The sequence below is a fragment of the Oncorhynchus tshawytscha genome, linkage group LG06, assembly GCF_018296145.1.
Source record: "Oncorhynchus tshawytscha isolate Ot180627B linkage group LG06, Otsh_v2.0, whole genome shotgun sequence".
NCBI lineage: Eukaryota > Metazoa > Chordata > Actinopteri > Salmoniformes > Salmonidae > Oncorhynchus > Oncorhynchus tshawytscha.
In genome coordinates this window covers 1,599,501-1,618,592 of record NC_056434.1, presented here as the reverse complement: position 1 = coordinate 1,618,592, position 19,092 = coordinate 1,599,501, and the positions used below count along the sequence as shown (strand labels likewise).

Sequence of the window (19,092 nt, the reverse complement as noted above, 5' to 3'; positions counted from 1 at the left end):
GTATGATACAGTTTGATACAGTACCATATGATATGATAGAGATATGATATGATATGATACAGTTTGATATGATACCATATGATATGATATAGTATGATATGATACAGTTTGATATGATGCAGTTTGATATGATACCATATGATATGATATAGTATGATATGATACAGTTTGATATGATACAGTTTGATATGATACAGTATGATATGATATAGTATGATGCGATGCAGTATGATACGATACGGTATGATAAGACTGACAAGAACATTTCACTAAACTGTATAGGCTTAGTTAAAAATGCTTTAAAACATTTCGAGGTGTAACAGTCCATTTAGAATGTGGCAATCAAATAGGGCACTTTATTAAAGTTTTCACTAAAATATTCATCTAGAGAATTTCTGGTAGAACGAGTCTAACTTCTCAGGACCTATTTGTACGCATGCGTGAAGAATCGGCCTTTCACCATGTGTGGGCGGACAGCGTCAACCTTGCCTTCAAATTAGGTCGTAACAAAATGAGAGAGCTACATAGCTATAACTTGCTATTTATCACATAGCTAGCTAACTACCACTGTTTTCCTGGAAAGACCTGGGATCTTTTCACCAGGTATTTAGCATGGAAACATACAGATGATATTCATGTTTACGATAGCATGCCAGCTTGCTAGTTAGTTATTTGGCCGCAGGTTTTCACATAGCTAGCTAGCTGGTACAATTACCAACCGAGTTAGGGCACATTAGCCCTTATGCTAACAAGCTAGCTAGTTTTGATCTGACTCTGAGATGGACAAAAGAAGGCTTGAGCTTAATCTCAAAATGATAGCTATGCTAGTTAGTAAACTGATAGCGATGCTAGGAAATTGAAGGTAGTCATTTAGTTAGCTAGTTGCCTAATTAGCTAACGGGCTAACGTTAGCTAGCTACAGTACCTAGTTATCATATGAACACATCACAAATCAGATCATGTTATTGTTGTCATCGTGCAGGTGTGAATGACAACCCGGTATTTCATGACGGCAACATTGCTTTGGCCTGAAGATTTATGGGTCTTGCAGCGCCACATTGAATCTTTGATTACTGCATTCTTAGTCACCTGCTGAGTTCTTGACTCAGGTTGCGGAAGTGGGAGACAGGGTTTGGTCTACCTAGAATACGGATTGTCAATGTGCCATTTCTATAATGGAACCAACTATTTTGGATCAGGGTTGTTCACTCTGTGATGTAACTTGTCGAAATGGTAAGTTAGGCTAACTGGGAGGAATCAGATTCTACAATTGAATTACTAACAGTTGTAAACTTTAGGTATATTTTACCTAGGCATATCGATTTCAATTTACATTTGTAATTTAGCAGACACTTTTATCCCGAGCACCTTAGTGCATTCGTCTTAAGGCTAGGTGAGGCCACATATCACAGTCGTAGTAAGTACATTATTTCCTAGGTACATTGATGTATGAGTTGAATATTTGTTTGTCTCTTGTCGTTTTGCTGTCTTACTGAAGGTAGAGTGGTGACACAGGTTGGTGACAGGTGTTCGGCTGGTCAGCAACTCCTGTGTGTTGTGGTCAATGTAACAGACAGTACGAACAACACATCCAGCGTCACCATGGGCCAGGACAGAGGGAAGTATGATTTCTACATCGGCCTGGGACTAGCCATCAGCTCCAGCATCTTCATAGGAGGAAGCTTCATTCTCAAGAAGAAAGGACTACTCCGCCTGGCCAGGAAGGGACAGTGTAGGGCAGGTAAGGTCATGTTTATGTTCAGTCACCAACTGCTGCTCTAGATAAGTGTCTACTAAATGACTAATATGTAAAGTAGAGTACACAGTATTGTTTGGGTGAATTTGTACATTTTGTTTATATGTACTGTACGCATAGATTGATGTCAGGTAGCCTAGCTGTTAGAGTATTTGGACAGTAACCGAAAGGTTGCTAGTTCGAATCCCTGAGCCGGCGAAACAAATCTGCGCTTAACCCTAATTGCTCCAAGGTTGCCGTTGATAATGGCTGGCCATGACCACTCTGAGGGGTGGGATAATGGCTGGCCGTGATTCCTCTGAGGGGTGGGATAATGGCTGGCCATGATTCCTCTGAGGGGTGGGATAATGGCTGGCCATGACCCCTCTGAGGGGTGGGATAATGGCTGGACATAAGCCCTCACAGAGGGTGGGATAATGGCTGGACATAAGCCCTCACAGAGGGGTGGGATAATGGCTGGCCATGAGCCCTCACAGAGGGGTGGGATAATGGCTGGACATAAGCCCTCACAGAGGGGTGGGATAATGGCTGGCCATGAGCCCTCTGAGGGGTGGGATAATGGCTGGACATGAGCCCTCACAGAGGGGTGGGATAATGGCTGGCCATGAGCCCTCACAGAGGGGTGGGATAATGGCTGGCCATGAGCCCTCACAGAGGGTGGGATAATGGCTGGCCATGAGCCCTCACAGAGGGTGGGATAATGGCTGGCCATGAGCCCTCACAGAGGGGTGGGATAATGGCTGGCCATGAGCCCTCACAGAGGGGTGGGATAATGGCTGGCCATGACCCTTCTGAGGGGTGGGATAATGGCTGGCCATGACCCCTCTGAGGGGTGGGATAATGGCTGGCCATGACCCCTCTGAGGGGTGGGATAATGGCTGGCCATGAGCCCTCACAGAGGGTGGGATAATGGCTGACCGTGATTCCTCTGAGGGGTGGGATAATGGCTGGCCATGAGCCCTCACAGAGGGGTGGGATAATGGCTGACCGTGATTCCTCTGAGGGGTGGGATAATGGCTGGCCATGACCACTCTGAGGGGTGGGGATAATGGCTGGCCATGGCCCCTCTGAGAGGTGGGATAATGGCTGGCCATGACCCCTCTGAGAGGTGGGATAATGGCTGGCCATGACCCCTCTGAGAGGTGGGATAATGGCTGGCCATGACCCCTCTGAGAGGTGGGATAATGGCTGGCCATGACCCCTCTGAGAGGTGGGATGGCCATGAGCACTCTGACGGTGTCTCAGGGGGAGTTTCCAAACACATTTCCAATTCACACATGAATATCTTAAGGATCTGCCAGGTGTGGCTGTGTAACTGGGTGTGAATGGAATTGTTGACAACTTGTCTCTCGAGTTCAGCTCAGAATGTGGTAGTAACTGACTGGTGCTAAGATGCAGAAGGGTGCGGCAGAGTTGAACACTTGATCAGTTTGTCACCCTTCTGCTTTTATTACACACAGCAATCATTAACTAGTAGACTCTGCTGCACCTTGTCTTATATACACACAGCAATCATTAACTAGTAGACTCCCTGCTGCACCTTGTCTTATATATAACACGCAATCATTAACTAGTGGTCTCTCTGCTGCACCTTGTCTTATGTACACACCCAATCATTAACTAGTAGGCTCTGCTGCACCTTGTCTTATATACACACAGCAATCATTAACTAGTAGGCTCTGCTGCACCTTGTCTTATAGTGTTGACCAGGGCCCATAGGGGTAGTGTTGACCAGGGCCCATAGGGGTAGTGTTGACCAGGGCCCATAGGGGTAGTGTTGACCATGATCTCATATGCATACGTAGATACTGTACTCTATATCATCGACTGCATCCTTATGTAATACATGTATCACTAGCCACTTTAACTATGCCACTTGGTTTACATACTCATCTCATATGTATATACTGTACTCAATATCATCTACTGTATCTTGCCTATGCTGCTCTGTACCATCACTCATTCATATATCCTTATGTACATATTCTTTATCCCCTTAAACTGTGTATAAGACAGTAGTTTTTTGTGGAATTGTTAGGTTAGATTACTAGTTGGTTATTACTGCATTGTCGGAACTAGAAGCACAAGCATTTCGCTACACTTGCATTAACATCTGCTAACCATGTGTATGTGACAAATAAAATTTGATTTGATTTGACCAGGGCCCATAGGGGTAGTGTTGACCAGGGCCCATAGGGGTAGTGTTGACCAGGGCCCATAGGGGTAGTGTTGACCAGGGCCCATAGGGGTAGTGTTGACCAGGGCCCATAGGGGTAGTGTTGACCAGGGCCCATAGGGGTAGTGTACTGCTGTTGACCAGGGCCCATAGGGTTGGTGTTGACCAGGGCCCATAGGGGGTAGTGCTCTACTGTTGACCAGGGCCCATAGGGGTAGTGCTCTACTGTTGACCAGGGCACATAGGGGTAGTGCTCTACTGTTGACCAGGGCCCATAGGGGTAGTGCTCTACTGTTGACCAGGGCCCATAGGGGTACTGTTGACCAGGGCCCATAGGGGTAGTGCGCTACTGTTGACCAGAGCCCGTAGGGGTAGTGCTCTACTGTTGACCAGGGCCCATAGGGGTAGTGCTCTACTGTTGACCAGGGCCCATAGGGGTAGTGCTCTACTGTTGACCAGGGCCCATAGGGGTAGTGCTCTACTGTTGACCAGGGCCCATAGGGGTATTGCTCTACTGTAGACCAGGACCCATAGGGGTAGTGCTCTACTGTTGACCAGGGCCCATAGGGGTAGTCCTCTACTGTTGACCAGGGCCCATAGGGGTAGTGTACTGCTGTTGACCAGGGCCCATAGGGTTAGTGTTGACCAGGGCCCATAGGGTTAGTGTTGACCAGGGCCCATAGGGGTAGTGCTCTACTGTTGACCAGGGCCCACAGGGGTAGTGCTCTACTGTTGACCAGGGCCCATAGGGGTAGTGCTCTACTGTTGACCAGGGCCCATCACAGGGGGTGCTCTACTGTTGACCAGGGCCCTCATAGGGGGTAGTGTTGACCAGGGCCGATAGGGGGTAGTGTTGACCAGGGCCAATAGGGGTAGTGTTGACCAGGGCCAATAGGGGGGGATAATGTTGACCAGGGCCCATAGGGGGTAGTGTTGACCAGGGCCCACAGGGGTAGTGTTGACCAGGGCCCATAGGGGGTAGTGTTGACCAGGGCCCATAGGGGTAGTGTTGACCAGGGCCCATAGGGGTAGTGTTGACCAGGGCCCATAGGGGTAGTGTTGACCAGGGCCCATAGGGGTAGTGTTGACCAGGGCCCATAGGGGTAGTGTTGACCAGGGCCCATAGGGGTAGTGTTGACCAGGGCCCATAGGGGTAGTGTTGACCAGGGCCCAGAGGGGGATAATGTTGACCAGGGCCCATAGGGGTAGTGTTGACCAGGGCCCATAGGGGTAGTGTTGACCAGGGCCAATAGGGGTAGTGTTGACCAGGGCCCATAGGGGTAGTGTTGACCAGGGCCCATAGGGGTAGTGTTGACCAGGGCCCATAGGGGTAGTGTTGACCAGGGCCCATAGGGGTAGTGTTGACCAGGGCCCATGGGGTAGTGTTGACCAGGGCCCATCAGGGGTACTGTTGACCAGGGCCCATAGGGGTAGTGTTGACCAGGGCCCATAGGGGTAGTGTTGACCAGGGCCCATAGGGGTAGTGTTGACCAGGGCCCATAGGGGTAGTTTGACCAGGGCCCATAGGGGTAGTGTTGACCAGGGCCCATAGGGGTAGTGTTGACCAGGGCCCATAGGGGTAGTGTTGACCAGGGCCCATAGGGGTAGTGTTGACCAGGGCCCATAGGGGTATGTTGACCAGGGCCCATAGGGGTAGTGTTGACCAGGGCCCATGGGGTAGTGTTGACCAGGGCAATCAGGGGTAGTGTAGACCAGGGCCCATAGGGGTAGTGTTGACCAGAGCCCAATAGTGTTGACCAGGGCCCATAGGGGTAGTGTCTGCTGTTGACCAGGGCCCAATAGGGTTGGTGTTGACCAGGGCCCATAGGGGTAGTGCTCTACTGTTGACCAGGGCCCATTAGGGGTAGTGCTCTACTGTTGACCAGGGCACATAGGGGTAGTGCTCTACTGTTGACCAGTGCCCATAGGGGTAGTGCTCTACTGTTGACCAGGGCCCATAGGGGTACTGTTGACCAGGGCCCATAGGGGTAGTGCTCTACTGTTGACCAGAGCCCGTAGGGGTAGTGCTCTACTGTTGACCAGGGCCCATAGGGGTAATGCTCTACTGTTGACCAGGGCCCATAGGGGTAGTGCTCTACTGTTGACCAGGGCCCATAGGGGTAGCTCTTAGACCAGGGCCCATAGGGGTAGTGCTCTACTGTTGACCAGGGCCCATAGGGGTAGTCCTCTACTGTTGACCAGGGCCCATAGGGGTAGTGTACTGCTGTTGACCAGGGCCCATAGGGTTAGTGTTGACCAGGGCCCATAGGGTTAGTGTTGACCAGGGCCCATAGGGGTAGTGCTCTACTGTTGACCAGGGCCCATAGGGGTAGTGCTCTACTGTTGACCAGGGCCCATAGGGGTAGTGCTCTACTGTTGACCAGGGCCCATAGGGGTAGTGTACCAGGGCCGATAGGGGTAGTGTTGACCAGGGCCAATAGGGGTAGTGTTGACCAGGGCCAATAGGGGTAGTGTTGACCAGGGCCCATAGGGGTAGTGTTGACCAGGGCCCATAGGGGTAGTGTTGACCAGGGCCCATAGGGGTAGTGTTGACCAGGGCCCATAGGGGTAGTGTTGACCAGGGCCCATAGGGGTAGTGTTGACCAGGGCCCATAGGGGTAGTGTTGACCAGGGCCCATAGGGGTAGTGTTGACCAGGGCCCATAGGGGTAGTGTTGACCAGGGCCCATAGGGGTAGTGTTGACCAGGGCCCATAGGGGTAGTGTTGACCAGGGCCCATAGGGGTAGTGTTGACCAGGGCCCATAGGGGTAGTGTTGACCAGGGCCAATAGGGGTAGTGTTGACCAGGGCCCATAGGGGTAGTGTTGACCAGGGCCCATAGGGGTAGTGTTGACCAGGGCCCATAGGGGTAGTGTTGACCAGGGCCCATAGGGGTAGTGTTGACCAGGGCCCATAGGGGTAGTGTTGACCAGGGCCCATAGGGGTAGTGTTGACCAGGGCCCATAGGGGTAGTGTGACCAGGGCCCATAGGGGTAGTGTTGACCAGGCCCCATAGGGGTAGTGTTGACCAGGGCCCATAGGGGTAGTGTTGACCAGGGCCCATAGGGGTAGTGTTGACCAGGGCCCATAGGGGTAGTGTTGACCAGGGCCCATAGGGGTAGTGTTGACCAGGGCCCATGGGGGTAGTGTTGACCAGGGCCCATAGGGGTAGTGTTGACCAGGGCCCATAGGGGTAGTGTTGACCAGGGCCCATAGGGGTAGTGTTGACCAGGGCCCATAGGGGTACTGTTGACCAGGGCCCATAGGGGTAGTGTACTACTGTTGACCAGGGCCCATAGGGGTAGTGTTGACCAGGGCCCATAGGGGTAGTGTTGACCAGGGCCCATAGGGGTGCTACTGTTGACCAGGGCCCATAGGGGTAGTGTCTACTGTTGACCAGGGCCCATAGGGGTACTGTTGACCAGGGCCCATAGGGGTACTGTTGACCAGGGCCCATAGGGGTACTGTTGACCAGGGCCCATAGGGGTACTGTTGACCAGGGCCCATAGGGGTACTGTTGACCAGGGCCCATAGGGGTAGTGCTGACCAGGGCCCATAGGGGTTGACCAGGGCCCATAGGGGTAGTGTCTAGTGTTGACCAGGGCCCATAGGGGTAGTCCTCTACTGTTGACCAGGGCCCATAGGGGTACTGTGTTGACCAGGGCCCATAGGGGTACTGTTGACCAGGGCCCATAGGGGTAGTGTTGACCAGGGCCCATAGGGGTACTGTTGACCAGGGCCCATAGGGGTACTGTTGACCAGGGCCCATAGGGGTACTGTTGACCAGGGCCCATAGGGGTAGTGTACTGTCATTTGGGACACAGCCCTAGAACAAGCAGAAAGGACACATGCATCTCGTGTCATATAGGGTCAAAGTGTACTGTTGTTAAACCTACAGTGTGTAACATCAGAACATGTACCACTAGTTGTTACCATAACGCCCTAGAATTACCTCAGTGATTATGTGGTGTGACTGCGGGACATTTTATTGAACACACATTAGAATGTTTGAGTAACTAATTAAAGCTAGTGATCTGAAACGTTGCTAGCTAATGAACTTGTTTTCTTCTTTGTCTAGGACAAGGTGGACACGCATATCTTAAAGAATGTCTCTGGTGGGCTGGCTTATTATCAAGTAAGTGAGGACTATGGATAAAATGTTTCTCTTAATATGTGATTCAGTTCACCTCAGTTTCTATGTCCCCCCTCTCCCCTGTAACTGTTCCCCAGGTCGTTCTGTTCTCAGTCAGCTTACCTGGTAACATAAAAACATGTGGGCTTGTGTTCCTGCTCTGTGTTTTCACAGTGGCGGCTGGAGAAGGGGCGAACTTTGCAGCGTATGCCTTTGCTCCTGCTACGCTCGTCACCCCTCTGGGGGCCCTCAGTGTGCTGGTCAGGTAGGTCACCCCTCTGGGGGCCCTCAGTGTGCTGGTCAGGTAGGTCACCCCTCTGGGGGCCCACAGTGTGCTGGTCAGGTAGGTCACCCCTCTGGGGGCCCACGGTGTGCTGGTCAGGTAGGTCACCCCTCTGGGGGCCCTCAGTGTGCTGGTCAGGTAGGTCACCCCTCTGGGGGCCCACAGTGTGCTGGTTAGGTAGGTCACCCCTCTGGGGGCCCACAGTGTGCTGGTTAGGTAGGTCACCCCTCTGGGGGCCCACAGTGTGCTGGTCAGGTAGGTCACCCCTCTGGGGGCCCACAGTGTGCTGGTCAGGTAGGTCACCCCTCTGGGGGCCCACAGTGTGCTGGTCAGGTAGGTCACCCCTCTGGGGGCCCACAGTGTGCTGGTCAGGTAGGTCACCCCTCTGGGGGCCCACGGTGTGCTGGTCAGGTAGGTCACCCCTCTGGGGGCCCACAGTGTGCTGGTCAGGTAGGTCACCCCTCTGGGGGCCCACGGTGTGCTGGTCAGGTAGGTCACCCCTCTGGGGGCCCTCAGTGTGCTGGTCAGGTAGGTCACCCCTCTGGGGGCCCACAGTGTGCTGGTTAGGTAGGTCACCCCTCTGGGGGCCCACAGTGTGCTGGTCAGGTAGGTCACCCCTCTGGGGGCCCACAGTGTGCTGGTCAGGTAGGTCACCCCTCTGGGGGCCCACAGTGTGCTGGTCAGGTAGGTCACCCCTCTGGGGGCCCACAGTGTGCTGGTCAGGTAGGTCACCCCTCTGGGGGCCCTCAGTGTGCTGGTCAGGTAGGTCACCCCTCTGGGGGCCCACAGTGTGCTGGTCAGGTAGGTCACCCCTCTGGGGGCCCACAGTGTGCTGGTCAGGTAGGTCACCCCTCTGGGGGCCCACAGTGTGCTGGTCAGGTAGGTCACCCCTCTGGGGGCCCACAGTGTGCTGGTCAGGTAGGTCACCCCTCTGGGGGCCCAGTGTGCTGGTCAGGTAGGTCACCCCTCTGGGGGCCCTCAGTGTGCTGGTCAGGTAGGTCACCCCTCTGGGGGCCCACAGTGTGCTGGTCAGGTAGGTCACCCCTCTGGGGGCCCTCAGTGTGCTGGTCAGGTAGGTCACCCCTCTGGGGGCCCTCAGTGTGCTGGTCAGGTGGTCACCCCTCTGGGGGCCCTCATTGTGCTGGTCAGGTAGGTCACCCCTCTGGGGGCCCACAGTGTGCTGGTCAGGTAGGTCACCCCTCTGGGGGCCCACAGTGTGCTGGTCAGGTAGGTCACCCCTCTGGGGGCCCACAGTGTGCTGGTCAGGTAGGTCACCCCTCTGGGGGCCCACAGTGTGCTGGTCAGGTAGGTCACCCCTCTGGGGGCCCACTGGTTCTACATGTTTGACCGTACAGTATATAATAGATGTTATAGTTTATGTTTTTGAAGTTGTACCAGGTGTGTGAATGACTGAACCGTGTGTGTGTGTTGTTGCCATGCTGTCCTGTAGAGGTGTGACAATGTTTGTCTTCTACTTCTGTCCGTGATTGAGCTGTGTGTGTGTGAACTGTTAAACACTGAACAAAGATACAGTGAGGAGAACAAGTATTGGATACACTTCTGATTTTGCAGGTTTTCCTACTTACAAAGCATGTAGAGGTCTGTAATTTTTTTAAATTATAGGTACACTTCAACTGTGAGAGACAGAATCTAAAACAAAAATCCAGAAAATCACATTGTATGATTTTTAAGTAATTAATTTGCATTTTATTGCATGACATAAGTATTTGATCACCTAGCAACCAGTAAGAATTCCGGCTCTCAGACCTGTTAGTTTTTCTTTAAGAAGCCCTCCTGTTCTCCACTCATTACCTGTATTAACTGCACCTGTTTGAACTCGTTACCTGTATAAAAGACACCTGTCCATACACTCAATCAAACAGACTCCAACCTCTCCACAATGGCCAAGACCAGAGAGGGTGTAAGGACATCAGGGATAAAATTGTAGACCTGCACAAGGCTGGGATGGGCTACAGGACAATAGGCAAGCAGCTTGGTGAGAAGGCAACAACTGTTGGCGCAATTATTAGAAAATAATTAGTAACACACTATGCCGTCATGGATTAAAATCCTGCAGCGCACGCAAGGTACTCCCTGCTCAAGCCAGCGCATGTCCAGGCCCATCTGAAGTTTGCCAATGACCATCTGGATGATCCAGAGGAGGAATGGGAGGAGGTCATATGGTCTGATGAGACAAAAATAGAGCTTTTTGGTCTAAACTCCACTCGCCATGTTTGGAAGAAGAAGGAGTACAACCCCAAGAACATCATCCCAACCGTGAAGCATGGAGGTGGAAACATCATTCTTTGGGGATGCTTTTCTGCAAAGGGGACAGGACGACTGCACCGAATTGAGGGGAGGATGGATGGGGCCATGTATCGCGAGATCTTGGCCAACAACCTCCTTCCCTCAGTAAGAGCATTGAAGATGGGTCGTGGCTGGGTCTTCCAGCATGACAACGACCCGAAACACACAGCCAGGGCAACTAAGGAGTGGCTCCGTAAGAAGCATCTCATGGTCCTGGAGTGGCCTAGCCCGTCTCCAGACCTGAACCCAATAGAAAATCTTTGGAGGGAGCTGAAAGTCCGTATTGCCAAGCGACAGCCCCGAAACCTGAAGGATCTGGAGAAGGTCTGTATGGAGGAGTGGGCCAAAATCCCTGCTGCAGTGTGTGCAAACCTGGTCAAGAACTACAAGAAACGTATGATCTCTGTAATTGCAAACAAAGGTTTCTGTACCAAATATTAAGTTCTGCTTTTCTGATGTATCAAATACTTATGTCATGCAATAAAATGCCAATTAATTACTTAAAATCATACAATGTGATTTTCTGGATTTTTGTTTTAGATTCCGTCTCTCACAGTTGAAGTGTACCTATAATTAAAAAATTACAGACCTCTACATGCTTTGTAAGTAGGAAACCTGCAAAATCAGCAGTGTTATCAAATACTTGTTCTCCCCACTGTATGAACACAACAAGCAACAATTTCAAACATTTTACTGAGTAGTTCCACCAGAGCATTCCAAACATGCTTAATGGGTGACATGTCTGGTGAGGATGCAGGCCAAGGAAGAACTGGGACATTTTCAGCTTCCAGGAATTGTGTACAGATCCTTGCGACATGGGGCCGTGCATTATCATGCTGAAACATGAGGCGATGGATGCGGGTGAATGGTACGACTATGGGCCTCAGGATCTCGGTGCATTCAAATTGCCATCGCTAAAATGCAATCGTTTGTTGTCTGTAGTTTATGCCTGTCCATACCATTCCACCATGGGGCACTTTGTTCACAACGTTGGTATCAGCAAACCGCTCGCCCACACGGTCTGTTATCTGCCCAGTACAGCTGAAACCGCGATTCATTGTGAAGAGCACACTTCTCCAAAGTGCCAGTGGCCATCAAAGATGAACATTTGTCCACTGAAGTCGGTCACGACGCTGAACTGCAGTCAGGTCAAGACCCTGGTGAGGATGACGAGCATGCAGATGAGCTTCCCTGGGACGGTTTCTGACAGTTTATGCAGAAATTAGTCTGCGGTTGTGAGGCCGGTTGGAGATGCTGCCAAATTCTCTAAAACGACGTTGGAGGTGGTTTATGGTAGAGAAATTAACATTAAATTATTTGGCAACAGCTCTGGTAGACATTCCTGCAGTCAGCATGCCAATTGTACGCTCCCTCAAAACTTGAGATATCTGTGGCACTGTATTGTGACAAAACGGCACATTTAAGAGTGGCCTTTTATTGCCCCCAGCACAAGGTGCACCTATGTAATGATCATGCTGTTTAATCAGCTTCTTGATATGCCACACCTGTCAAGTGGATGGATTATCTTGGCAAAGGAGGAATGCTCACTAACAGAGAGAGAAACTAATTTGTGCACAACATTTTAGAGAAATAAGCTTTTTGTGCATATGGAACATTTCTGAGATCTTTTATTTCAGCTCATGAAACATGGGACCAACTGTTGCGTTTTATTTTTGTTCAGTGTGGGGCTGTGGGTTTGATGTATGCTTCATCTCATTGCTGTGTGGTACTGTATTTTTTAGGTTAACTGTGTGGTACTGTATTTTTTAGGTTATAACCCATGTTCCCTGAGACTGCAATATAAATACTGTAGCAGCCCACAGAGTGAAGAACAAGATTCAATGTTTTCCTTTACTGTGGGAACATGGATTAAATCAACGTAATATTAGCCACTTTTAATGCAACATACCGAAACCAAACGAACTATGCAAGAGATTTTGTTATAGGCAGAACTCATCGGAGTAGGATTCTACAGCATTGACACGCCTGACTCAGCCCGTATAACCAATCAGATCTGCAAATAGACCATATATGGCTCTGTGCCATTCATTGTGAACTGGACTGTGTGTACAGCATGAGTGGTCATGAGTAGTTGTGCTTGTTTTGAGATCAAAGTGAGAGCTACATGTAGCCATGTGTGCTCGTTTGTTCTTATCCGTTGCTAGTGAGTTATTAGCAGTGTTGTGTTTGGAGACTGACTTGAATAAGCGAAGTAGCATGATTTGTCTGATTCTCTGTAATGGTATGAAACAATGATGTCGTTTATTGCATCAAACAACATTGTCAGTCACTTCCTTGTCTGAAGGACAAGTGGATAAACAGGTTCATGTGAAGCCCTGCATGTTTTTCAAAAGTCTCATGGAATGTAGTCCTATATTAAACACCACATTGGCTGCTACTGTAGGCTGAATGATAAAAATATTATGGGATGCATTTTCTCCATTGTTTCTGATGGTAGACCACTCTGGTAGGCCCTACATTATGATCAAACAGCCACAGTAGCCTACTTGACCACTGTTAAAACTAACTTAAAGCGGGTGCAGCCTCAGTGTTCACAGTATACGCTCGCTGGAAGTTGCTTTCAACTTTGCGCTCAGCAGACCTCAAATTTGCTCAGTGCCTGTTAATATTGAGGGAACATTGGTTATGTTGCGGTTCTGTATTTTAGGTTAACTAAGTTACTGTAACATGTGTGTTTTCTATGTTTTGCGGCAGTGCGGTGCTGTCCTCGTACTTCCTGACCGAGCGTCTGAACCTGCACGGGAAGCTGGGCTGTCTGCTCAGTATCTTGGGCTCTACTACCATGGTGATCCACGCCCCTCAGGAGGAAGAGATCAACAGTCTGGACCACATGGCTCGGAAACTGGTGGACCCAGGTCGGTACCGGACAGACCCTCCCCTCAACTACATGAGTTAGCCTGAAAAGCTGCTTCCTCAAGTCCTCCTTAAAGCTCTTTGGAGGAGGTGGTCTGAGACTTTATTCTCTCCTCTACTGCTCTTTGATGACTAACTTCAGACACTTCATTCTTCTGTTTATCTTCCTGTGAGCTAAGCCATCCTCTGTCTCCCTCAGGTTTCCTGGTGTTTGCCACCTTCATCATCATCGTAGCGCTCATCTTCATCTTGGTGGTGGGCCCTCGGCACGGCCAGACCAACATCATGGTGTATATTACCATCTGCTCTGTGATAGGAGCTCTGTCGGTGTCGTGTGTGAAGGGGTTGGGCATTGCCATCAAAGAGGCCATAGCTGGGAGGCCCGTGGTGGGGAACCCTTTAGCCTGGGTGTTACTGCTCGGGCTGGTGGCCTGCGTCTCCACTCAGATCAACTACCTGAACAAGGCTCTGGATATCTTCAACACCTCCCTGGTCACACCCATCTACTACGTGTTCTTCACCACCTCAGTCCTCTCCTGCTCTGCCATCCTCTTCAAGGAGTGGGAGCACATGGCTACTGCTGATGTTATCGGGACTCTGAGTGGGTTCCTGACCATTATAGTTGGTATCTTTCTGCTCCATGCCTTTAAGGACCTTAGTGTGAGCCTGTCCACGCTGGCGGTGTCCATCAGGAAGGACGAGAGGCCCGGGCCGGCAGCTAACGGAGTGGCAACACACGGCAGCTACGAACTGCTGCGCAATGACTCCACAGACATGAACCTGGAGGAGAGGGAGGTGGGCCTGCCGTTTGACAGCCTGTCTAGGAGGAATGGTACCATGACAGCCTCTTAGAGGACCTAGCAAGCAGACCCCCCTCCTACTGACAGCCTCTTAGAGGACCTAGCAGCAGACCCCCTCATCCTACTGACAGCCTCTTAGAGGACCTAGCTGCCAGGTCCTGCAGACGCCCCCCATCTGACTGACTAGGATTACGTCCCAAATGGCATCCCTTTATAGTGCAATACTCTGGTTAAAAGTAGTGCACTATAGAGGATAGGGTGCTATTTGGGGATTTGCCTAGGACTACACTGGTGTGGATGGTTGTTTTTTACATTAAAACAATCAACTCTTGACTTAGATGGACCCACTGATTGTACTTGGATTAGATTTGCCTTCTGTTCTCTGACGACATGGAGACGGGTTCATCTCATCCTCAGAAGCAGGAGACAGGGGTTCATCTCATCCTCAGAAGCAGGCAATATTCATACTACATTATACATTCTGTATTTAAACCTGCACAGAGTTTCCTTCTACAAATCAACAGCTTTGATTTTGTAATATTCTTGATGGAGATCCCAGGTCTAATTTTTAATTTTGGCTCCAGTTCTGAGTTTGGCAGGTCAATAAGGATATGTGGCACCCTATTCCCTACATAGTGCACTACCCCTATGGATCTGGTCAGAAGTAGTGCACTATAGAGGGAATAGGGGGTCATTTGGAACGTAAAACTGATACGTGTTCTTAATTGTGATACCTGAAGAGTTAAATCACCAACTGTTTTTTTTGTATCTTTTACATAAATGCATTCAAGAAGAAGACAATATTTGTTACATATTTATTGAATGAAAATGATTAAAATAATTCCAACACAAAAAGGCAAAGTGAATAAATGCTTTAAGAAACTTGGTTACTCTACAGATTTATAGGTTTTTAGCACCAAATATACTCTACTCTGTCCAATTCCCCTTCATTGAGTACAGGCTACAATGATATCCCACCACCCCCAAACCCCTTAAATAAATCATTCCCTGGTCTACAGTGTTCCAGATATATGAAACACAGTTTTGCGATTGATTACTTAAGGCACAAAAATCATCCTGACAAACATTATGTAAGGAAAGTTGGGCCACTGCTGCTTTAAACAGTTCTGAAAAATATATATACTTACAGATCAAACATGATTTAGACCTCGTTTATTTCTGTTCATGATTTCAACTTGCTGAAAATGGTCCACAGTGTTCCTATCATCTAGTTTAAAAGGTGGAAGAATATTTGATAAGTGCCTCCAAAAAGGCACCCTATTCCCTAGGTAGTGCACTTATATAAAACGTTTGAGATGCATCCTTTGTGCTTAGTTAAACATAAGTGGATGGTGCTATAGGAAATGTATTGCTGATTCATGCTATTGGATGGTCAATCTCAGTTGCTGGCCAGGGATTGGTGGATAGGAGGCTGGAAACACCGGACATGCTCCACAGGCATATTTTCCCCGTCGCCTGACTTCAGGTACTTGTTCAGAATGGCGTAGATCTCATCGTTGAGAACCTGGAACTTGTGGATTCTGTCCACCATCTTTTTAAGAGGCTGAGGAAGGAGAGACATCATTCAGACTAATGATAATATAAATCGTTGTTTTGGCCGGATCTAAAAGTCCGTCTGGCAGAGATTACCCTAAACATGACACCCATGGTTGTATTCACTAAGAACCACTTTTGCTACTGTTTGTGCTAATGAATACGAACAACTCAGATGTTTGGGGTCTGAAAGTTCCAGTGTTGCTGACCCCTGACCTTCCACTCACCACACTCTTGATGATCTCATCCTTTCCATCGTGTTTCTGCACCTTCAGCAGGTGATAGCTGAAGTCCAGGATGTCAAAGCGTCTCTGTTGACCGAGTAGGGAGATGATCATACACCCAGCCCAGTGGAGACCGTCCCCGAAACACTGCCTGGAAAATACAACACAGGTTATATACCCAGCCCAGTGGAGACAGTCCCCGACACACAGGTTATATACCCAGCCCAGTGGAGACAGTCCCCGACACACAGGTTATATACCCAGCCCAGTGGAGACCGTCCCTGACACACAGGTTATATACCCAGCCCAGTGGAGACCGTCCCCCGACACACAGGTTATATACCCAGCCCAGTGGAGACAGTCCCTGACACACAGGTTATATACCCAGCCCAGTGGAGACCGTCCCTGAAACAGAGGTTATATACCCAGCCCAGTGGAGACAGTCCCTGAAACACAGGTTATATACCCAGCCCAGTGGAGACCGTCCCTGAAACACAGGTTATATACCCAGCCCAGTAGAGACCGTCCCTGAAACACAGGTTATATACCCAGCCCAGTGGAGACAGTCCCTGAAACAAGGTTATATACCCAGCCCAGTGGAGACCGTCCCTGAAACACAGGTTATATACCCAGCCCAGTAGAGACCGTCCCTGAAACACAGGTTATATACCCAGCCCAGTGGAGACAGTCCCTGAAACACAGGTTATATACCCAGCCCAGTGGAGACAGTCCCTGAAACACAGGTTATATACCCAGCCCAGTGGAGACAGTCCCTGAAACACAGGTTATATACCCAGCCCAGTGGAGACAGTCCCTGAAACACAGGTTATATACCCAGCCCAGTGGAGACAGTCCCTGAAACACAGGTTATATACCCAGCCCAGTGGAGACAGTCCCTGAAACACAGGTTATATACCCAGCCCAGTGGAGACAGTCCCTGAAACACAGGTTATATACCCAGCCCAGTGGAGACAGTCCCTGAAACACAGGTTATAAATCCAGCCCAGTGGAGACCGTCCCTGAAACACAGGTTATATACCCAGCCCAGTGGAGACAGTCCCTGAAACACTGCCTGGAAAATACAACAGGTTATATACCGAGCCCAGTGGAGACAGTCCCTGAAACACAGGTTATATACCCAGCCCAGTGGAGACAGTCCCTGAAACACAGGTTGAATACCCAGCCCAGTGGAGACTGTCCCTGAAACACAGGTTATATACCCAGCCCAGTGGAGACAGTCCCCAACACACAGGTTATATACCCAGCCCAGTGGAGACAGTCCCTGACACACAGGTTATATACCCAGCCCAGTGGAGACAGTCCCTGAAACACTGCATGGAAAATACAACAGGTTATATACCCAGCCCAGTGGAGACAGTCCCTGAAACACAGGTTATATACCCAGCCCAGTGGAGACCGTCCCCGACACACAGGTTATATACCCAGCCCAGTGGAGACAGTCCCTGAAACACAGGTTATATACCCAGCCCAGTGGAGACAGTCCCTGAAACACAGGTTATATACCCAGCCCAGTGGAGACAGTCCCTGAAACACAGGTTATATACCCAGCCCAGTGGAGACAGTCCCTGAAACACAGGTTATATACCCAGCCCAGTGGAGACCGTCCCCGACACACAGGTTATATACCCAGCCCAGTGGAGACCGTCTCTGAAACACAGGTTATATACCCAGCCCAGTGGAGACCGTCCCAGACACACAGGTTATATACCCAGCCCAGTGGAGACCGTCCCCCGACACACAGGTTATATACCCAGCCCAGTGGAGACAGTCCCTGAAACACAGGTTATATACCCAGCCCAGTGGAGACCGTCCCTGAAACACAGGTTATATACCCAGCCCAGTGGAGACCGTCCCTGAAACACAGGTTATATACCCAGCCCAGTGGAGACAGTCCCTGAAACACTGCCTGGAAAATACAACACAGGTTATATACCCAGCCCAGTGGAGACCGTCCCCGACACACAGGTTATATACCCAGCCCAGTGGAGACCGTCCCCGACACACAGGTTATATACCCAGCCCAGTGGAGACAGTCCCTGAAACACAGGTTATATACCCAGCCCAGTGGAGACCGTCCCTGAAACACAGGTTATATACCCAGCCCAGTGGAGACAGTCCCTGAAACACAGGTTATATACCCAGCCCAGTGGAGACCATCCCTGAAACACAGGTTATATACCCAGTCCAGTGGAGACAGTCCCTGAAACACAGGTTATATACCCAGCCCAGTGGAGACCGTCCCCTGAAACACAGGTTATATACCCAGCCCAGTGGAGACAGTCCCTGAAACACTGCCTGGAAAATACAACACAGGTTATATACCCAGCCCAGTGGAGACCGTCCCTGAAACACTGCCTGAAAATACAACACAGGTTATATACCCAGCCCAGTGGAGACCGTCCCTGAAACACAGGTTATATACCCAGCCCAGTGGAGACCGTCCCTGAAACACAGGTTATATACCCAGCCCAGTGGAGACCGTCCCTGAAACGCTGTCGCAATCACCGCTCTCTCTCAATTCAATTTCAATTTAAGGGGCTCTCCTTCTCTCCCACTACTCTCTCCTCTTCTATCCTATCATCTTTCCCTTCTGCTAAATCCTTCTCCCTTTTGTCTCCTGATTCTGCCTCTTCGACCCTACTCCTCCCTTTCCACATCCTATGACTCGCAAGGGTCCCCTCTCCTCCGGGCCTGGTCAGCCCCTCCCCTCCTGCTCCGAGTGACTCATTGTGAGCTAACAGAACGGGACGGCGGGCAGCTGAGTGAAAATCTAGGAAAACTAAACTTTCAGAGGACCTATCATCCTTCCAGTCCCGTATCTGGTGCTTACGCCACTTTCTAATACTATACATTTGAAACTTCTGCCTCTAACCCTATTTTCCTCCTCCTCCTCCTCCATCCTTAATCCTCCACCCCCAACTCCCTCTCCAGTGGACTACTGTCAAACACTTTATCAATCGCTCCTC

The 19,092-nt window shown here is 50.1% G+C and overlaps 3 protein-coding genes across 6 annotated transcripts in view; 2 read left to right on the top strand and 1 right to left on the bottom strand.

Moving 5' to 3' along the window:
* Positions 1–19,092, top strand: part of LOC112237388 (magnesium transporter NIPA1-like) — a 55,420-nt gene that overhangs the window by 7,544 nt on the left and 28,784 nt on the right. The window lies entirely within an intron of this gene.
* LOC121846640 (magnesium transporter NIPA2-like) lies at positions 448–14,419 on the top strand. 4 transcript variants are annotated; one of them, XM_042322809.1, is made up of 6 exons: positions 448–603; positions 1,499–1,741; positions 8,010–8,066; positions 8,238–8,328; positions 13,369–13,529; positions 13,727–14,419. In XM_042322809.1, the coding sequence occupies exons 2-6, from the start codon at positions 1,603–1,605 to the stop codon at positions 14,377–14,379; spliced, it is 1,101 nt and encodes a 366-aa protein (XP_042178743.1). In that variant the 5' UTR covers positions 448–603; positions 1,499–1,602; the 3' UTR covers positions 14,380–14,419. The 4 variants fall into 4 exon arrangements, with proteins under 4 accessions (XP_042178743.1, XP_042178744.1, XP_042178742.1 ...); XM_042322810.1 differs by having other exon boundaries at positions 451–603; positions 1,503–1,741; XM_042322808.1 differs by lacking the exon at positions 448–603 and adding an exon at positions 1,047–1,233.
* LOC121846641 (cytoplasmic FMR1-interacting protein 1 homolog) lies at positions 15,129–16,322 on the bottom strand. Its single transcript, XM_042322814.1, has 2 exons — positions 16,109–16,322; positions 15,129–15,891 (listed from the first exon to the last, which is right to left on the bottom strand). The coding sequence occupies exons 1-2, from the start codon at positions 16,217–16,219 to the stop codon at positions 15,727–15,729; spliced, it is 276 nt and encodes a 91-aa protein (XP_042178748.1). The 5' UTR covers positions 16,220–16,322; the 3' UTR covers positions 15,129–15,726.